Here is an 18,644-nt window from a genome sequence, read left to right as displayed (position 1 = left end):
TCTTTTGAAACAGCAAATGAACTAGAAAGAATGCAGTAATCACATAAATAACATTCTGATCCATCCATAAAAGATATACAAATGTTTTCGATGAGTAAGCAGGAACTTGTCAGAGGCAGTGTGTTACCCTTAGATGAGTCATTACTTAAAAATGACTAACGCTGCCACTACGTTGAATGTTCCGGGTTTATAAACTGCTCAGCTAAACTGCCCTCTCTCTCCTCCACCTGCAGTCTTCAACAGGGTACTTAACATCCCCATGCTCCCACAGTAACTATTAAAAAAGTTCCCTGGTCCCCATGGTCAGCATAATTAAGTAAATAAGCTCCTAAAACCACAAAGTGATAATGCATGCCAATATACTCGGGACAGAGGCACAAGCTTACAAATGCATCTTGAGCACCTCAACACACACACACATCATCGTCTTACTTTAATGCTTCCTCCAATGAGATCTGGTGGTTCTTCCTCTGTTTCTAAAGCAACACTAACTGTGGCAAAAGGCCGACTTGCCATCTGCTGCATCTCCCGAAGAAGTTGCTAAAGACAAAAAAAAGTTTGGTTATATTTTATTAGTAGGAAGGCTGATTTAACAAATGAAATACTAACTTTAATTAATGCAGGCCAGCAGATTTCCAAAGGCATTATCGCCTAACATTCTCCCTTCACACTATACTGCACGTCTCCAGTCCCAGAACTTCTTCTCAGGTGATGTAAACTCCATTGTTAATCATTGTTAGAAACTGTAAGCCTCAGTAAAACCATATCACGTCACATAACATGTAACATAACAAAGCTGCTTTAAAGTACCATTATAGTTAGAAATGGGAAAAACAACATACGTCTGACTTGTTATGCAACACTAATGTTTCTGTAGTGTCGAGTGTCATTAAAGACATGCAGGTAGGTGCGTGCGTGAATGGGTGTGCCTTCTTTGAAGGTCGGGCTGGCAACTCAGCACCGTAAAAATCCACTGCCAATCATGAGCAGACCGGAGTTCTGCTGTGGCGACCCCTAACCGGGAAAAGCTGAAAGACATTACTCTTTACTCCCTTCTCCAGGAGGGGCTGACACAGACAAACAACTGATGGACCAAAACTAAATGTCAAAAAATGCATAATAGTATATTTTGGGAAGTCATCAATCATAACTATCATATTGACAACACACCGCAGAGCTGACCCAGTAGTCCGCTTAGAGATGACCCAGTAGTCTGGGACTTAGGGACACACACACACATAGTAATAAGAAGTTATATACACTCACCATAACGTTCCATGTGAGTTGTTCCATCTCACCTTCATTCTTCACTGATGGGTTTGGAGCCGATCCCTCGGCTCCGACACGGCCGTTAGCAAGCTCAAGGTTTACCAGTTGCTCGAGACCAAGCCCCTTATCCCATAAAGCACTGCCGGAATTACCTCAGATCTTTTTTGCTGCGTGTACCATATCCTTGTAAAAGGACTACTCTCCTAAGAGAGGGAAAAAGGAAGGAAGTGAATTATCAAGATGAGACCAGCGTCTAGGTCAACTGTCAGCCAGGTGGGGGAGGGACGTGAGAATGAAGGTGAGATGAAACTCACATGGAACGTTACAGTGAGTACATAACTTCTTAATGTAAAGTTGTTCAATCTCGCCGTTCATTCTTCACTGATGGGTAGCGTCCCTAGTACTCTCAATCTTGGGTGGCTCATGGGAGTATATTCTTCAGGACCGTAGAACCAAAGGAAGCCCCGTCCCTGGAGGCCTTATCCACCTTGTAATGAGTGATAAAGGTATGAGGCTTAAACCAAGTGGCTGCAGCACAGATGTTGTCAATGGGCAATTTGGCTTGAAATGCAGAGGATGTAGAAACTGCTCTAGTTGAATGAGCTTTAATTCTGTGTAGTAAGGGCATATTAGCTGCTGAATAAACACAGGTGATGCAATCAGATAGCCACTTAGAAAGGGTTGTTTTTGCCACTGGTCTACCTTTCCTGGCTTCAGAAAAGGAAACAAATAGTTGGTCTAATTTTCTAAAATCTTTTGTCCTATCCAAATAATATCTGAGCTGTCTATGAACGTCTAGTTTGTGCAGCATATACTCTAGTTTGTTGGAATGGTTGGGGAAGAACACTGGCAATTCAATGACTTCATTGACATTAGACTCAGAACAAGCTTTAGGTAAAAAGGAAGGATTTGTCCTGAGAGACACTTTACCAGCATGAAAAAATCATATAAGGAGGTGTGATAGACAAGGCTTGAAGCTCTGACACTCTGCGGGCGGAAGTAATGGCCACTAGAAAAATGGTTTTCCACGACAAACATTTGAGATCAGAAGATGATGCAGGTTCAAACAGGCGAAGAATTATGCGAGATAGCATGAAATTCAGATTCCAGGGGGAATAAGGAGTTTTTACTGGAGGCCTCATGTGAAAGGTCCCTTTAAGAAAAGCCTTGGATAACTTGTGGGCCATAACATTTAGTCCATCTACTCCAAGATGTAAATTAGATATGGCAGCTAACTGGACCCGGATTGTAGCCGCTGCCACTCCTTCATTAAAGATAACTGTTAAGAATTCCAATATAGATGTCAAGGGAGCGTGAAAAGGATCAATGTTCTGTTTGGAAGCCCAAATGGAAAATCTCTTCCACTTACTACGATATAATCTCCTGGTGGAAGGTTTTTGAGAAGACAAAAGGATTTGCCTTGTGTCATAAGAAAGGTGAAGCCTGGCTATGTGGGGAACTAGAGCAGCCAAGCTGTCAGCTTCAGGGACTGCAATGAAGGGTGGAGATCCCCTGACAGATGTGTGAGAAGGTCTGGAACTGGGTCCAGAATCCATGGATCCTCCAAGAGACGATGATAAAGAAATAGGAACCAAATCTGCTGACGCCAATGGGGGGGCTATAAGAATGATGGTCCTTCCCAGTGACTTTGCATTCTGCAAAAATCTTGGTATTAGCGGGATTGGAGGAAATGCATATAGGAGACCCGAGGGCCAATCGTGTACGAGTGCGTCTCTCGGGGGTTGTCCCGGAGGGGGAATCACGGCGAAGTAGCTTCTGCATTTGGTGTTGATGTGACTATCAAAAAGGTTGCAGCAAGGCTGGCCCCATTTGCGGAAAATTCTGTCCGCAATGCCTTGATTGAGGGACCACTCGTGTGGCAACAAAATTGCCCTGTTCAGTTTGTCTGCTATCACGCTGGATTTCCCCGGGATGTATATTGCCAACAGAAAGCGCTGGGATGACACACCCCACTGCCAAACTCTGAGGGCTTCTCGGCAAAGAGGGTAAGACTTGGTCCCGCCCTGTTTGTTCAAATACCAGACCACTGACATGCTGTCTGTTTGAATTGCAATTGTCCCTAGAGGAAGAGAGTCCTGAAAGTACTGCAACGCCAGAAGTACTGCTCTCATCTCTAGAACATTGATAACTGATGTGCAGATGTGATTGTTGATACGTCCATGTGCCTCGGGCAGTCTTTCCCTGAAAATGCCCCCCCCCCCTTATCAGGGAAGCATCTGTGGTCACAGTGGCTATCGGCGGGGGTAGTACAAATGGACGTCCTATTATGACATGATTTGACGTCAACCACCACTGAAGGTCTCTCTTGCAAGAATTTGCTATCACAATCATATGCCTCAGTGGAAGTTCCTGATAAGACCATTGAGTGAACAGTAGCCACTGAAGAATCCGCACATGCATCCTTGCTAATGGTATGACTAAGATTGCTGCTGCCATCAAACCCAGTACTTTTAAGACCTCTGCTGCTGGAGCTCTGTCTTTCGACACCAGTCAGCTGACATGTTGGCAAAGAAGTGAGACCCTCTTGAATGGTAGACGTAGAGTGGTGGTTGAAGTGTCTAACTCTGCCCCAATAAAAATGATATGCTGGGATGGCAACAAGGCACACTTTTCTACGTTGACAGTAATGTCTAAGTGGTTGCAGAGTGTCAGAGTGGATTCTCTTGCCCGAATCAGTTGATGCCTGGTGGTGGAGGTAAGGAGCCAATCGTCTAGGTACGGAAACATCTGGAATCCTAGATGCCTCAGGTGAGCCGTGACCACTGCCATACATTTGAAGACTCTGGGGGCTGTAGTGAGACCAAAGGGCAGGGCTCGGAATTGATAGTGAGTGGCTCCCAGCCGAAAACACAGATAATCTCTGGATGGCCTGGCAATCTTTATGTGGTAGTACACATCCTTGAGATAGAGTGAGCACATCCAATTGTCTTTCCCTAAAAAAGGGAAGTATGGATGAAGCATGACCATCTGGAACTTATCTTTCTTGACAAATTGGTTGAGTCTGCTGAGGTCCAAAATAGGTCTCCAGTCCCTTGTTTTCTTTGGAACCAAAAAAAATCTTGAGTAAGTTCCGAATCCTGTTTGGTCTGCTGGGACTGGTTGGATGACTCTTTTTTTCTAGCAACCTGTGGACCTCACCTCTATAGTTGCTTGTTCCCTGTGACTGGGTGGAACGTCAGGGATTCTCCTGACGGAAGTGGGAGGAGAGGAGAACGGCATGAAATACCCTCTGGAAATGATACTTTGTACCAATCTGTCTTTTGTTATGTCCAGCCAGGCTTCTGTGTACAAAGATAAGCGACCCCTGACTGCCTCCAGAGCAGGACAGTAGGGCCTCTGCTCAGGAGCGCTGGTTGGGCTGACCAGAGGAATGATCTCCGTCATCCTACTGTTGCAGACCCCCTCTGCCGCTAGGGTGGCGTCTTCCATTATAACCCCCGCCTCTGCCCCTAGAGGGAGTTTCACCACATGTGTCCTGAAAGGCTCCTTGGGCTTTTTGGAACCACATCTTCTGCTCCCCTTTGGCCCTTGGGATAACGCAGAGTAGGGGTGGAAAAATGGACTCCTACGGCAGATAGTGTCTTTCCCTCTTGCTCATACCTGGTCAATGTTTCCCTTACTTTAGGCCCAAAGAGAGATGAGCCGTCAAACAGGGTATTCACAAATGAAGACTTGAAAGGCTCCGCGAAGGAACAGAGGCGCATCCAGGAGTGTCTACGAAGGGCAACTCCTGTACCTGCCTCCCTACTCAAGCCATCAGCTGCATACGATATGAGAAGCATGGACGAGTTTACAACTGAATTTAGGGTAGCAAGCTGAGTGGCAACTTTGTCGGAAGCACCTGCAGCTACCGTAGCCTGAAGAGTGTCTCCTAACTCCTTCAGGAGATCTCTCTGCAGTCTGGTAAAATGGGTCAAATAGTTCAGTGATCTGTGTGTGAAAGTCGCTGAACTAAACATGTGTTTCCCATATCTATCCATAATCCTAGACTCTCTGTTAGGAGGATGGATAGACAAGGACGTCTCAGACATTTCCTTTTTGGTGGCTGCCGCCACCACCATGGCATCAACAGGGACTCCCTTGGTCAAAAAGGACTTATCTACGGGGGGCAGAAATGAACTTGTTAGGCCTCCTATGGACAGGTTCTATAGATTCTGGTGCCTCCCACACCCTATGAGAGACCAGGTCCATAAGCTCATCATAGGCGGAGACACCCAAGAGGTGGAAGGTTGAAAACCGAAAGCCTTCAGGAGAACTGACTCATCTTCAGTAGGGTTTTTGGAATGCCAATCATCCCTCTGCCTAAGGATCTCAACTATCTCTGCAAAGAAGATATCCTGAGAGGGGGATCGGGGGGACCCTTCTGACTCATCTAAGTCAGTGTCAGATGTCAAAGACTCCTGTGGGGAGTCCAGGTGCCTACTCTTGCACACTCTCTTTCTGGGAACCTCCTCAGCGGGAACGTCTGGGGAAGTCTCAGAAGAGCAGGGAGCGCCCAGTGGGGCTACCTGAGGCTCAGGGTCTCTACACTTGGAGCCGATGAAAACAGAAGCGGACACAGGCACCTTAGGGGAAGAAGAAACCAATCTTGACGTCGAGGAAGTCTTAGGAGACAATACAGGCCTCATGGCTTCAGAGGCATCATGGCTCTGATGGGAAAGAGTCGAAGAAACCTCAAGCCCCTCCCGCACTGAGGCCGTGGGCTCTGAGCCCGAGGTAGGAGCCAAGCTCATCTGAGCCAAAGCCCCGAGAGGAAGAGTTGGCACCGACAAGTCGGTGCGACTACCCTCCCCGGACCCGACAGGAAAATGTTGGCTCCTAGAGTCCCCGGTCAGCGCCGAAGACGTCCGAGTAGATGGAACCGACAACACTGGAACAGGTGTCTGCTCCAAGGGCTCTTTGATCATCAGCTCAGCCTCATCCAGCTCCGAAAGCCCAGTACGACTCAGAGGAGGAGCAGTCAATTCCGGGGTAATGGTCTTCGGTTCTGACGCTAAAGTCGAAGCCAACAGCAATTTAGCTAGGCCTGGTGCCCTTAACAGCTTCTGTACCAGTCGGTCCATGTCCAGATCAGAAAGAACGAGTGCACCGATGATGCAGATTGGAGAATAGGAGACGATGGCAACTCCGATACCAGCTCCAGAACAGTGGACTGGATCCGAGAAGAAGGGACACTCAGCTCTGAGAACTGTGGAGCCGATGACCCAGCATCCTCACGCTTCTTAGAATTTTTTTGGCTTTAGAGTCTCCTGAGGATTGGGAAGAATGACAGGACTTACTGGCCCGATCCTGGGTCACTCAACGCCTTGACAAAATGGTGTTTTAGTAAACCCCTGTCCACTAATTTCCTCTTCCTTTCGAATATAACCCTGGAAGAAAAGGAGTGACATATGCTGCATGACTCTTGCAAGTGAAGAGCTCCTAGACAGTATACACATTGCACATGAGTATCAGTAACAGACATCTTTTGTCTGCAGTCTGGGCATTTTTTGAACCCAGACTTTGGATGCTTTTGTTTTCCTCAGACATGTCCAATAACTAAAACCACTATCCACAATAATGAAGCCAAAGGCTAGCTAGTAGTGACAGGAACACAACCATCAATAAACACTGAAACAATGGCCTCAAAAATAAGGGGGCCAAAAATTAGCTAAATAGTATTAAGCACTCAAACTAATACTAAAACTCTAATCTAACTACCAATACACACTACTACCAGAAGTAGGCCAACATGAAGCCACTATGAAAAACACACCAAATATAGTATTAACAGGGAAGGGGGCTATAAAAACTATCCTAACACGTGAACTATAAGTATATATTTTTCTAATAGAAGAAAAGACAGAAAACTTGCAATTTTTTTGAATAATCTATGAAGATTTAGGCTCAAGCAAGTTGGAACCACCGAGATCCGTGCCGCAGCAAACTAGATCTAAGGTAATTCCAGCAGTGCATTATGGGATAAGGGGCTTGGTCTCGAGCAACTGGTAAACCTTGAGCTTGCTAACGGCTATGTCGGAGCCGAGGGATCGGCTCCGAACCCATCAGTGAAGAATGAACGGCGAAACAACTTCACATTCTAGCCTTTGCTCATCATGTGTCTACAGTGGTGAAGAAATCATTCTATATTGCGCAACTTATAAACAAAGGTATGGCATCTAAGTCCAAGGAAGTTATTGTTCCAATGTATTCGGCATTTATCAGACCTTTCATCGAGTACAATGCCCATTTTGGTAAGTATCTAACCAAGCATATACAACAATTGGAATGTCCACAGAGGTTCCTCACTAAAAGAATACAGGGCGTAAGTAAAATGTCCTATGCAGACCGTCTCAAGGCCCTATCCCTGTATTCTGTCTCCTACAGGCTTTTGACAGGAGATCTATACCTGACATACAGGGCACTGTCAGACCCCACTCTGATGGACCTCCTGCATATCCACAAACAAACAGCACCAGAATTACCTGTTCTGAAGAATAAAACCATGCTTGTGATATAAATAGGACCTGCTGGAGAGATAGGTATGTATCCCAGAGACTACCCTGTCTATGGAACAGGCTCCCCATCCATATGAAGCAGAGTTCCTCCCTAACCCAATTCAAGTGCAACTTAGACAATTGGATGGGAAACCGGAAATTCATCCATGGTTTGGCACCTATGTCTCTAATGGACACAGATGACCTGTAAATGGTTCATCTCCCAGGCCCATGCTTACACTTATCAAGGGTATTAGAACTTGTCAGAGATTTGGGATGCATGGCTAGGCTTACAAAGGCCCTTGTGGTCGTTAGCCTAGCAGACACCTATGAATCTATGTATTACACTATGTGACATTTAATAAATAGAAGCTATATACTTACCATAACAGTAGAGCTTTATGAGAAAAGTATAGTTGTACATTTTCAGTCAGTAACTCATTTAACTTGTTCTTTTCCACCTTCTAAAAAAACACTTTTTTCAGTTGCACTGAGTAATTTAATGAATTTATTTGTATAACAGTAAACATGTCCTTTAGCCAAAGTATCCTGTATTGCTTCAGCCCTGAGCTATTCACTCAGCTGTGACAAAACAGCTGACATGTCTCTACACAGTTAAACCTACAACCCTAGGAAATTAAGTGTATGTCCCTAGTAGGAGGGAAAAAAGACAGGGCTACAAACATGAAGTCTTATTATAGACCGCAACCCTTAAATGTTAACATAATGCCAAGAGTCAGGAGTAAAACTCATCTCAAGTGTTCATGCAAACTCAACACGCTGTGCATTAAGGAAGCTGAATAAACAAATGCAACACAGACAAAAAAGTTATAAATAACTTATATGCACCACTGCAGGGATCATTTTGTTGGAAGAAAAATATATAGTTGTGTTTAGGGTATTAACTATTCTTTACATTGTTCAGCTTCTCCTTGTAGGCTTTAGATGCAAACATAGGAGCACAAATACTGATTACCTAAAATGCTTGCAGCTTCTGTATTCTTAATGAGATACAGCTTCAAAAAAGTACCGTTAGGAAAATAACAGATACACCAAAGCAGTGCACCCACCCTTAAATACTGATACTGCATGGGCATCCTGTAACATAAGTGGCATCAACAATTCCTTGCATAATAATGCAGCAGACGCATTAGCAGGCCACAGTGATATTGTTTTGTAATATGCATCATATCACTTTCCTCTAACTGCTTTAAGATGTACATGAATGAGAAGTTATGTACTTACCATAACGTTCCAGTTTAGTTGTCTTCTTCTCGCCTTCTTTCTTGCTGGATGGGTTCGGAGCCGAACCTCGGCTCCGACTCGACCTATTACTAAAGCTCGAGAGCTATTTTTTACCGGCTCAAGGCTATCCTATGTCCCATAATGCTAGGCCCATATACCCAGAATATATATGATAGCTAACACTATGGACATACATGTCCCCACCATGACAGACATCTTGTGTGTGTGTATATATATATATATATATATATATATATATATATATACACACACACACACACACACACACACACATATATATAAAACTCTCATAAGAGTCACCAAGAAAAGGAAGGGAGGTAGCTAAGGAGATAACTCTCGTGATAACACATCTCAGAAGATACTCTCGGTCTTGCCAGGCTAGGGGGATGGAGGGTGGGACGCAAGAAAGAAGGCGAGAAGAAGACAACTAACATGGAACGTTATGGTAAGTACATAACTTCTCAATGTTAAGTTGTCAATCTCACCTTCATTCTTGCTGGATGGGACAGCGTCCCTAGCACCTTAGTCCTGGGTGGCTCAATGGAACAGACTCGAGTACAGTGGAACCAAAATCAGTCCGACTTCCAGAGGTCATGTCCAGCTTGTAATGAGAAATGAAGGTATGAGGAGAGGCCCATGTGGCCGCTGCACAAATGGAATCCATTGGCAATCTTGCCTGAAAGGCTACTGAAGAAGCTAATGCTCTGGTTGAATGAGCTCTGGGCTTAATAGGGAGCTCTTTATGCCTCAGTTGGTAAATCAACATGATAACAGAGGTCAACCACTTGGACAAGGTTACTTTGGAAACTGGCAGGCCTTGCTTCCCTTCCACGTAAGACAGGAAGAGCTGTTCTGATTTCCTCATCTGCTTGGTTCTATCCAGGTAGAAGCATAATTGACGGTGAATGTCTAGACAATGTAACTTCCGTTCAGACCTATTGGTATATAGTGGGAAGAAGACAGGAAGATCGATGGTCTGATTCAGATTTTTTTCAGAGAGTACTTTGGGTAAAAAGGATGGATTAGTCCTAAGTGACACTCTATCTTTGTGAAAAACAAGGTAAGGAGGGCGAACACAAAGGGCTTGAAGTTCCGATACCCTTCTTGCTGAAGTGATGGTGACTAAGAACAGAGTTTTCCAAGAGAGCAACTTTAATGAACAGGAAGTCGCAGGCTCAAAGGGAGGGAGAATTAAAGACATCACCAAATTTAGGTCCCATGGTGGGGGAGGATCTTTTACCGGGGGCCTAAGTAAGAGGGTTCCTTTTAGAAAGGCTTTACAAAGTTTGTGTGACATAATGCTGGTCTCTGACAATCCAACATGAAAATTTGCAATAGCTGCCAGCTGAACTCTGATGGTGGCTGAAGAAGAACCCATTTGAAAAAGTTCTGCCAAAAACTCTAAAACTGTATGGACAGGAGCTGTACAAGGGTCAACTTGTTTCTCCCCTGCCCAAACAGAGAAAAGCTTCCATTTGCTAGCATAAGTCTTTCTGGTAGTAGACTTGTGCGAAGCGAGGATGATGTCACAAACTGAATGAGAGATTGAGGGAAGCCTGGCTAGGGTTGGAAGTGGAGCAACCAAGCTGTGAGGTTGAGAGATTGAAGAGATTGATGCAGCCCGCCCGACTGATGTGTCAGAAGATCTGGCACTGGGTCCAGATGCCAGGGCTGATCTAGTAGATGAAGTTGCAGGAACGGAAACCAAATTTGTCGTGGCCAGTAAAGGGCAACAAAGATCATCCTCGATCTCAAAGCAGTTGCTTTCTGGATTAACTGAGTAATTAAGGGAAAGGGGGGAAAAGCATACAGAAGACCCCGGGTCCAATCGTGGACTAGAGCGTCTCTGGGGGGAAGACCTGGGAGAGGGAAGAGGGTGAAGAAGTCTTGGCACTTGCTGTTTTGAGGGGTTGCAAAAAGATCGCAGCAAGGCTGACCCCACCTTCTGAAAATTTTTTCCGCTACTAGCTGGTTGAGAGAGCACTTATGGGGCATGAGAATGGCTCTGCTCAGCCTGTCCGCTATGACGTTGGACTTCCCGGGGATATGCGTTGCTACCAGAAACCGTTGAGAAGAGATCGCCCACTGCCAAAGTCTGAGTGCTTCCCGACATAGGGGGTAGGACCTGGTTCCGCCCTGTTTGTTGATGTACCACACTACAGACATATTGTCTGTTTGAATTGCAATAGTCCCGGTAGGTAGAGAGTCTTGAAGGGCCTGCAATGCTAAAAGTACAGCTCTCATTTCCAAGACATTTATGTGCAGGTGGCCTTCGAAAGGTTGCCATGTGCCCTGGACTGTCCTGCCCTGAAAATGCCCCCCCCCACACCCGATCAGGGAGGCATCCATTGTCACAGTAGCAACAGGAGGAGGAAGGACAAAACGTCTACCCTGAAGAACCTGAGGGGAGACCATCCACCACGAAAGGTGCCTTTTGCATGACTGAGTGATTAGAATGCAGTGTGACATTGGAAGCTGTTGAAAGGACCACTGGGAAAACAGCATCCAATGAAGGATCCGCATGTGAAAGCGAGCTAGGGGAAGTAATGTGATGGCTGCTGCCATGAGACTTAGGGTTTTTAGTAAGAATCTGGCCTGGACTCTGCTCTCTTGTAGTAGGATTTGAACATGAACGCAAATGTCTGAAATCCTTTGTACAGGCAGTTTGCTGACAGTTCCACTGTGTTTAAAACGGCGCCTATGAAGGTAATAGATTGACAAGGCAGACTTTTCGGAGTTTATAGAGATACCTAGCTCATTGCAAATTTGGAGGGTATAATCTCTGGAATGGATTAGCTGATGCTTGGTGGTGGCAGTAAGGAGCCAGTCGTCTAAGTATGGAAACACCTGGAATCCTTGTCATCTCAGGTGAGCTGCAACCACTGCCATGCATTTGGTAAACACCCTGGGGGCTGTGGTGAGGCCAAAAGGCAGGGCTCTGAATTGGTAGTGAATGGCTCCCAGCCGGAAGCGGAGAAACCTTCTGGAGCGCCTGTTCATTCTGATAGGATAGTATGCATCCTGAAGGTCTATAGAGCACATCCAATTGTCCTGACCCAGAAAGGGTAGAATGGACTGAAGCGTGACCATCCGGAATGTCGTTCTTTGAACAGACTTGTTCAGCCTGCTGAGATCCAAAATAGGTCTCTAATCCCCTGCCTTTTTTGGTACCAAAAAGAACTTGGAGTAGACTCCGGATCCTTGCTGGTCTGCTGGAACTGGCTGGATGGCTCTTTTTTCTAGCAGCTTTGAAATTTCTAGTGCTGCTTGATCCCTCAGACCGGGTGGAACGTCTGGAAGGGGCCATTTTGGCTGTTGTGGGGTGTGAATAAAGGGAAGTTTGTAACCCTCGGATATGATCGACCGTACCCATTTGTCTTGCATGAGGGAATGCCAGGCTTTTGGGTACAGTGATAGTCTTCCTTCGACTGCCTCCGAAGGTGGACAGTCGGGCAGCTCCTCAGGGGTGCTGGAAGGGTTTGTCAGAGAAGGGTTCTCTGCTACCCTGATTCTGTGGACCCCCCCTGCCCCTCAGGCAGAGTCTATTATTGTTCCCTCCTCTGCCTCTGGAGGGAAGCTCACCACGTGCGTCAGGCAGTACTCCCTGAGGTTTGCGGAACCACATTTTCCCACTCTTCTGACCCTTAGGGTATGGTCTAGAAGGGGTAGAAAAACGGACTCCCACAGCAGAGAGAGTCTTGCCTTCCTGCTCGCATCTGGTCAATGTATTCTTCACTTGAGGTCCAAACAAGGCAGAACCATCAAAGGGTTGTGTTAGTGAAGGACGCCTTGAAGGGGTCAGCAAAATTGCAAAGCCGCATCCAGGCACTTCTCCTTAGAGCAACGCCTGTGCCTGCAGCCCTACTTGCTCCATCGGCTGCATTGGAAATGAGCCGCATGGAGGAGTTGACAATAGAGTTCAGGGTCCCCAGCTGGGAGTTGATCTTTTCCTGAGACCCCGCAGCTATCACCCAGTTCTTTGAGAAGGTCTCTCTGGAGAAGGGTGAAATGGCACAAATAATTCAGCGACCGCATAGCAAAGGTCGCTGAAGAAAACATCCGCTTGCCATACCTGTCTATAGTCCTAGATTCCTTATTAGGAGGATGGACAGGTACTGAAGGGTCAGCCAACTCCTTTTTAGTGGCCACCGCCACCACCATGGCATCAACAGGGACGCCCTTAGTTAGAAACTGCTTGTCAGAAGGGGCTGTAATAAATCTTGTAGGCCTCCGGGGAGTTGGTTCCATAGTATCCGGAGCCGTCCACACCTTTCGAGCCACCACATCCATGAGTGAGTCAAAAGGCGGAGACACACAGGAGGTGGAAGGGCGAGAACCGAACGCATCCAGGTACACCGACAATTCCTCGGAAGGGTTAAGGGCAGACCAGTTCCCCCTCTGCTTAAGAATCTCTAGGATGTCAGAAAAGGAGATATCCTCAGAGGGGGACCTTGGGGACTCTTCTGACTCATCCAAGTCGGTGTCAGACATGACTGACTCAGGGGAGTCTACATGCTTCCTCTTGCATTTTCTCTTTCGAGGGGGCTCCCCTGAAAGATCAGGGGAGGCCTCGGAAGAGGAGGATACACCCAATGGGGCTATCTGTAGCGTTGGTTCTCCACGGTCAGGATCGGAAGGGCGGATAGAGACTGAAGCAGGCACCATAGAGGGAGGAGCCGAAGGAGCCGACCGTGGAGCAGGCACAGGGGCCAGCACACTCCTCATGACCTCAAAGGTGCCCCTATCAGGTAGGGAAGGGGGGTCCCTGTTCCGAAGAGACAAGGACTCCTCCCTGCACAGAGAGGGATGGCTCCGAGGCCAATGTCGGGGCCGAACTCACCTGCGCCGAGGCTCCGAGAGGGAGAACGGGGTCGGACAAGGGTCCGATGCCACTCGCCCCCTCAGAACTGACAAGGGAGTCCTGGCACACGGATCCCTCCAAGGATGGAACCAAGGAAGAGATCGGAGCCGATGAGGGAGCCGAAAGGAGTGGTATCGGCCCGACATTCCGACAGTCCCAACCCCTACGATCTCCGGCTCCGAACTCAAAGGAAGAGTCAGAGGAGGAATCGAAGAGGGAGTAGTGATAGCCACTGTCTGATGAGGGCTATGCAACATTTGGGCCAGTGCCTGCGACTTAAGTAGTCTGCTAACCACCCTCTCGAGGTCATGATCCGACAGCCTGGAAGACTGAGAGGAATGGGACCTGTGACTCCGCTCCGATAACAAGGGAGACTTCGGAACTGAATGGACAGATTCCAGGGAAGGAGACCCGGAACGCTTTCTGCTCGAAGACGGCTCCGACAGCAGAGTCGGAGCCGACTGAGGCCTCGAATCATTGGGAACCGATGCAGAGGTGGTAGTAGTAGTAGCACCGCTCGGCGACGGCTCCGAACATGGAGCCGACGGTTTGGCGGGCTTGGAAGGTTTACCCGATGAAGGCTTAGCCGGGGAACCTTCAGGCTTCAACAAGCCTCTCAAAATAAGTTTGTTTCTGCATTCCTGCAGGACTCTTGGACTGAATGCATGGCAGACAGAACAAGAGTCCCGCAGGTGCAGAGGGCCCAAGCAATATACACAAGAAGTGTGACCGTCTGTCAGAGACATCTTCTGACAGCACGAGTCACACTTCTTGAAGCCCGAGACCTTGGTGTCTTTCGACATCCTGAAACAAGGATGATGGGCAGAAAAAGACAATCCTAAGCTGTCTAGTCACAATCAGCCAACACACACACACACACACACACACACACACACACACACACACAAGAGCTTGTGACAGACCAAGAAAAAAACAAAAACCCAACACTTTCTAACACAGTTTAACTATAGGCACACACATACAAGAAAAAAAAATCTACAGAAAAACTGTAATAGACAAGTTTAGCCAAAGGCCTAACTATTTAGTGAGGGGAAAACTGACGAAAAAAACTACCTAAGAGGGGATTCTAAACAGGGATCTATAGGGTGGGAACTAGGAATAACTATCGCTAAGGTTAGAACCAAAAAACTGACTAAATACAAGAAAAAGATTAATACAACCTGGAGCCGGCAAAAAGATGCAACCTCAAACGAGATCTGGGTATATGACACCTAGCATTATGGGACATAGGATAGCCTCGAGCCGGTAAAAAATAGCTCTCGAGCTTTAGTAATAGGCCGAGTCGGAGCCGAGGTTCGGCTCCGAACCCATCCAGCAAGAATGAATGCGAGATTGACAACTTAACATTGTGATTAATGGGTGCATTGTAAATAATTTACTAGCTTTCTGGAGCCAATCACCTTTTTGACATGGTGTGGAACAAAGATATTAGTGATGTAGCTAACGATGACAATTCTGGGAGAATCATGAATTTTATCCTCTCCAGGCCAGTAGTGGAGAAAAGTACAGTTGTGTACACTTACCATAAATGTAGATGTTCTAGTGTATTCACTGTTGCAGTCATCACACTTGGGTTATCTCAGTTGGCCCGAATACCAGGACTTAGTATTTCTGCGTTGGTTGCTGTCACTCCAGGACTGACGTCAGGTTGTCAGGGGTATAAAAACAGGCAGCTGTCCATTGCTTAGATCTCTGCATACTCTGAGACTATAATCTGGGGGGGGTCTGTTTCCTCTGGGTCTAGTTTGAGATGGCCTTGAGGGGGCTGGAAAGGACCAATGTTTCAAGGGGCAATGCCTGCTGAATCTAGGAGGCTGCACTTGCAAGAAATCTTTGATTGTCTGCATAGATTTAGCTTTCTCTTCCATCTTTTTTAGAACTTATTGTGCTTTGGTACCAAACAGATTGTCCTTGTTCAAAGGAGCGTCTAGTAATTTTGATTTGACATGCTCTGGGGCAAGGTCTGCTCCATAAGCCAAGCATGTCTTCTCAGTACAGAACCAGTGACTGCTGCCCTACAGGATGCTTCTAGGGTGTCAGAGCCACATTGCAAAGTATGCTTACTGACTTGGCCTGCAGAATGCATAAGCTCTTGTAATTCTTTATTTTCTGCACAGTCTGTAAAAGTAGCTACTTTTTGTTTAATAAGTTCCACAATATGTTGCTGGTACTTCAGCATGTGAATTAATGGCGGGGGTTGCAGAGGTGTATACTTTTTTACCCCATCTGTCTAAAGATCTGGAATCCCTGTCCGAAGGGGTAGGATTCTTAGCTGTGGTTGCTTTTAAACCTTTAGGTCCCTGGGAGATGACCTCTGGGTCAGCAGTAGGATTTTTTAAAAAGAAATTTGAGACAGTCAGGAACTCTGTAGTACCTGTCTGGTTTCCTAGGAGCAGGAGGCAAAGTATCAGGAGTTAGGCTGGATTCCATAAAGACATCAGCCACAGCATCCATAACTGGAGGCATTGCTAAAGGTCTATGTTGTGGCAGATCTAAAAATTCTCTGAGTCTCTTTCTGGACTGAGGATAGTCTTGGCATTCCCAGTGGAAATGCTCTCAAAGTATGTAGGGTTTCACCAAAAGAAAAATCCTCTGGAGGTGAAGCAGAGGGAATGGATTCCTCTGCAACTGAATCCTCATAAGCAGATAAAGGCAGGTCTTCATATTCAGAAATCTCAGAGTCGTCAGACTCTTGGTCTGTTAAAGCTGCAGGGGACAGGTCTCTTTTCCTCTTAGCAGGGGAAGGCTGGCTTCCCCTAATCAACATAATCAGGTCTTCTGACATTTTAAGCATTTGATGTTGTGGCAAGGAAGCAGGTGCTTGAGATTGGTTTGTCGGTTTTTTAGGCATAGCTCGTACTCTTGGCCTTATAAACTCGGTAATTTTAGACAGAACCGAAGATGCGAAAGAAGTCATCGGTTTGTGTCGAATATCAGTAGTGCGAAGAACTTCTTCAGAAGCCGGTGCCTGCACAGCAGCTCCGGACCCATCCAAGGTAGAGATCTTGCTGCATACCAGACTCCAAACAGGTCTTGGTAGTTCATAGGTTCATACTAGGCTATCTGCCCTAGGGCATTTATAAGCCTAGCCAGAGTGTGTTTGGCTTTCGCCACCCATTTTAAATTAATTTTGCTATGCCCTTTGTCGAGGTTAGTATAAAGAGTGACACAGAAGTGATACCCGGGGTAAACCTACAATCTCCCATCCACTCATCAAGATTCCTCTTGAAGAGAGTCAATGAGGGACTGCCTAACCTGGACTGGGATTTTATTTCAGAGTGAAGGGAGCCTCTGGGTTATGAATCTGTCCCTCCAGCATGTCCTATTTATTTCAGTGCTGAGGTTCAAGTCTCTCGAGCGCGTAGCTCGATGGGATTTGGATTTTCTGAGGTGCAGAATGTCCATTAATTCCGGGTTGGACATGGCTTTATACGTCAGGCACAGATCGCCTCTGAGCAGGTGGTATGCCACTAAGTAGAGCTGGAGTTTCTTTAACCGGGCAGCATATGGCATCTGTTTGAGCCCTTTGATCCTCTTGGTGAGGTACTTTTGGGGTCTTTCCAGTTGCTGCAGGTGTCTGGTAAGGTACATCCCAAAAGGGGCATTGTACCCAATTATGGGACTGATGAGGGATGAGTAAAGAGGCATGATGACCTCCCCTGATCTAGATCTGAATCCCTTCATGATTAGGTGGGCTATATAAAATGTTTTTCTAACCACTTTGGCCACGTTGTTGTCAAATGAGAGATTGCTATCAACTTGGGTCCCCAGATCCCTAATTACTTCTTCTGTACTTAATGGATTACCACCTACGTGGTAATTTGTGGTCACTTTGTTTTTGCCAAAGGGGATGACTATACACTTTTTGGCGTTTAGCTTGAGGCCATGGCTCTGGCACCAGTTGTCTGTTTCTGGCCTGCGAATCCATCAAAACAGGCATCAGGGGCTGCGAAAGCGCCTCACTGAGTACCGGCAAACTGGTGACTAGCTTAAGGGAAGCGTCGGCAGTTTTGGACCTGTGCGGTCTGTGTCTATCTTTATCCTTATGTTTTTTTCAGAAGACGGAGATCAAGAGTGAAAGTATTTAGTAACAATAAGGGCCCGACGAACAGATCGGGCGTTGAAGAAAGCACAAAACCAACAGTGAGGTACGTCGTGGTCTGGGACTAATCAGGTGACGCAGTAAGAATGGAAATCTCGACGTGGTATTTGCTTTCCACAGGCGAGACAATTGTTAACTTTTTCTGACATTGGTTAGAGCAAGAAAAAGGATCCCCAATGGGGTACCTTAGCTTTAGAAGACTTCAGGATGATTCAATTCAGAAACGAAAACTCAGGTAGCGGCCAACCGGCACTCGTGCCAACTGCTTCTACTTCGGGCTCCTCAGCAAAAAAGACTGATGTAATGGTGTCGGCTGCCTGTTTTTATACCCCTGACGTCAGTCCTGGAATGACAGCAACTGATGCAGAAATACTAAGTCTCTGCTATTCGGGCTGACTGAGGGCTACCTGCAGGCAGATAACCCAAGTGTGATGACTGCAACAGTGAAACACGAAGAACATCAAAACAAATGAACCCCACTTTGATTCTTGGGTAGAAAGATTTGCTCCTGTAAAGCATACTCTGTGAAAGCTTCTGCAGCATACTCACATGAAATGGTATGAAAGCCAAATAATGTATACAGATACAGCATTCTATGTACTACTACTCACAATCCAATTGGACTAAA

General features: G+C 46.4%; 1 protein-coding gene across 1 annotated transcript in view; it reads right to left on the bottom strand.

The window, feature by feature from the left end:
• Positions 1-18,644, bottom strand: part of ATRN (attractin) — a 2,639,854-nt gene that overhangs the window by 44,070 nt on the left and 2,577,140 nt on the right. The window contains exon 25 of the mRNA XM_044064458.1: positions 433-540. Within this exon, the coding sequence (XP_043920393.1) occupies positions 433-540 (108 nt within the window). The remainder of the gene's footprint in view (positions 1-432; positions 541-18,644) is intronic.

This window comes from Protopterus annectens, chromosome 2.part2 (genome assembly GCF_019279795.1).
Source record: "Protopterus annectens isolate FY-2018-M chromosome 2.part2, PAN1.0, whole genome shotgun sequence".
NCBI classification, from domain to species: Eukaryota; Metazoa; Chordata; order Ceratodontiformes; family Protopteridae; genus Protopterus; species Protopterus annectens.
This window is presented reverse-complemented; position numbering and strand designations above follow the sequence as displayed.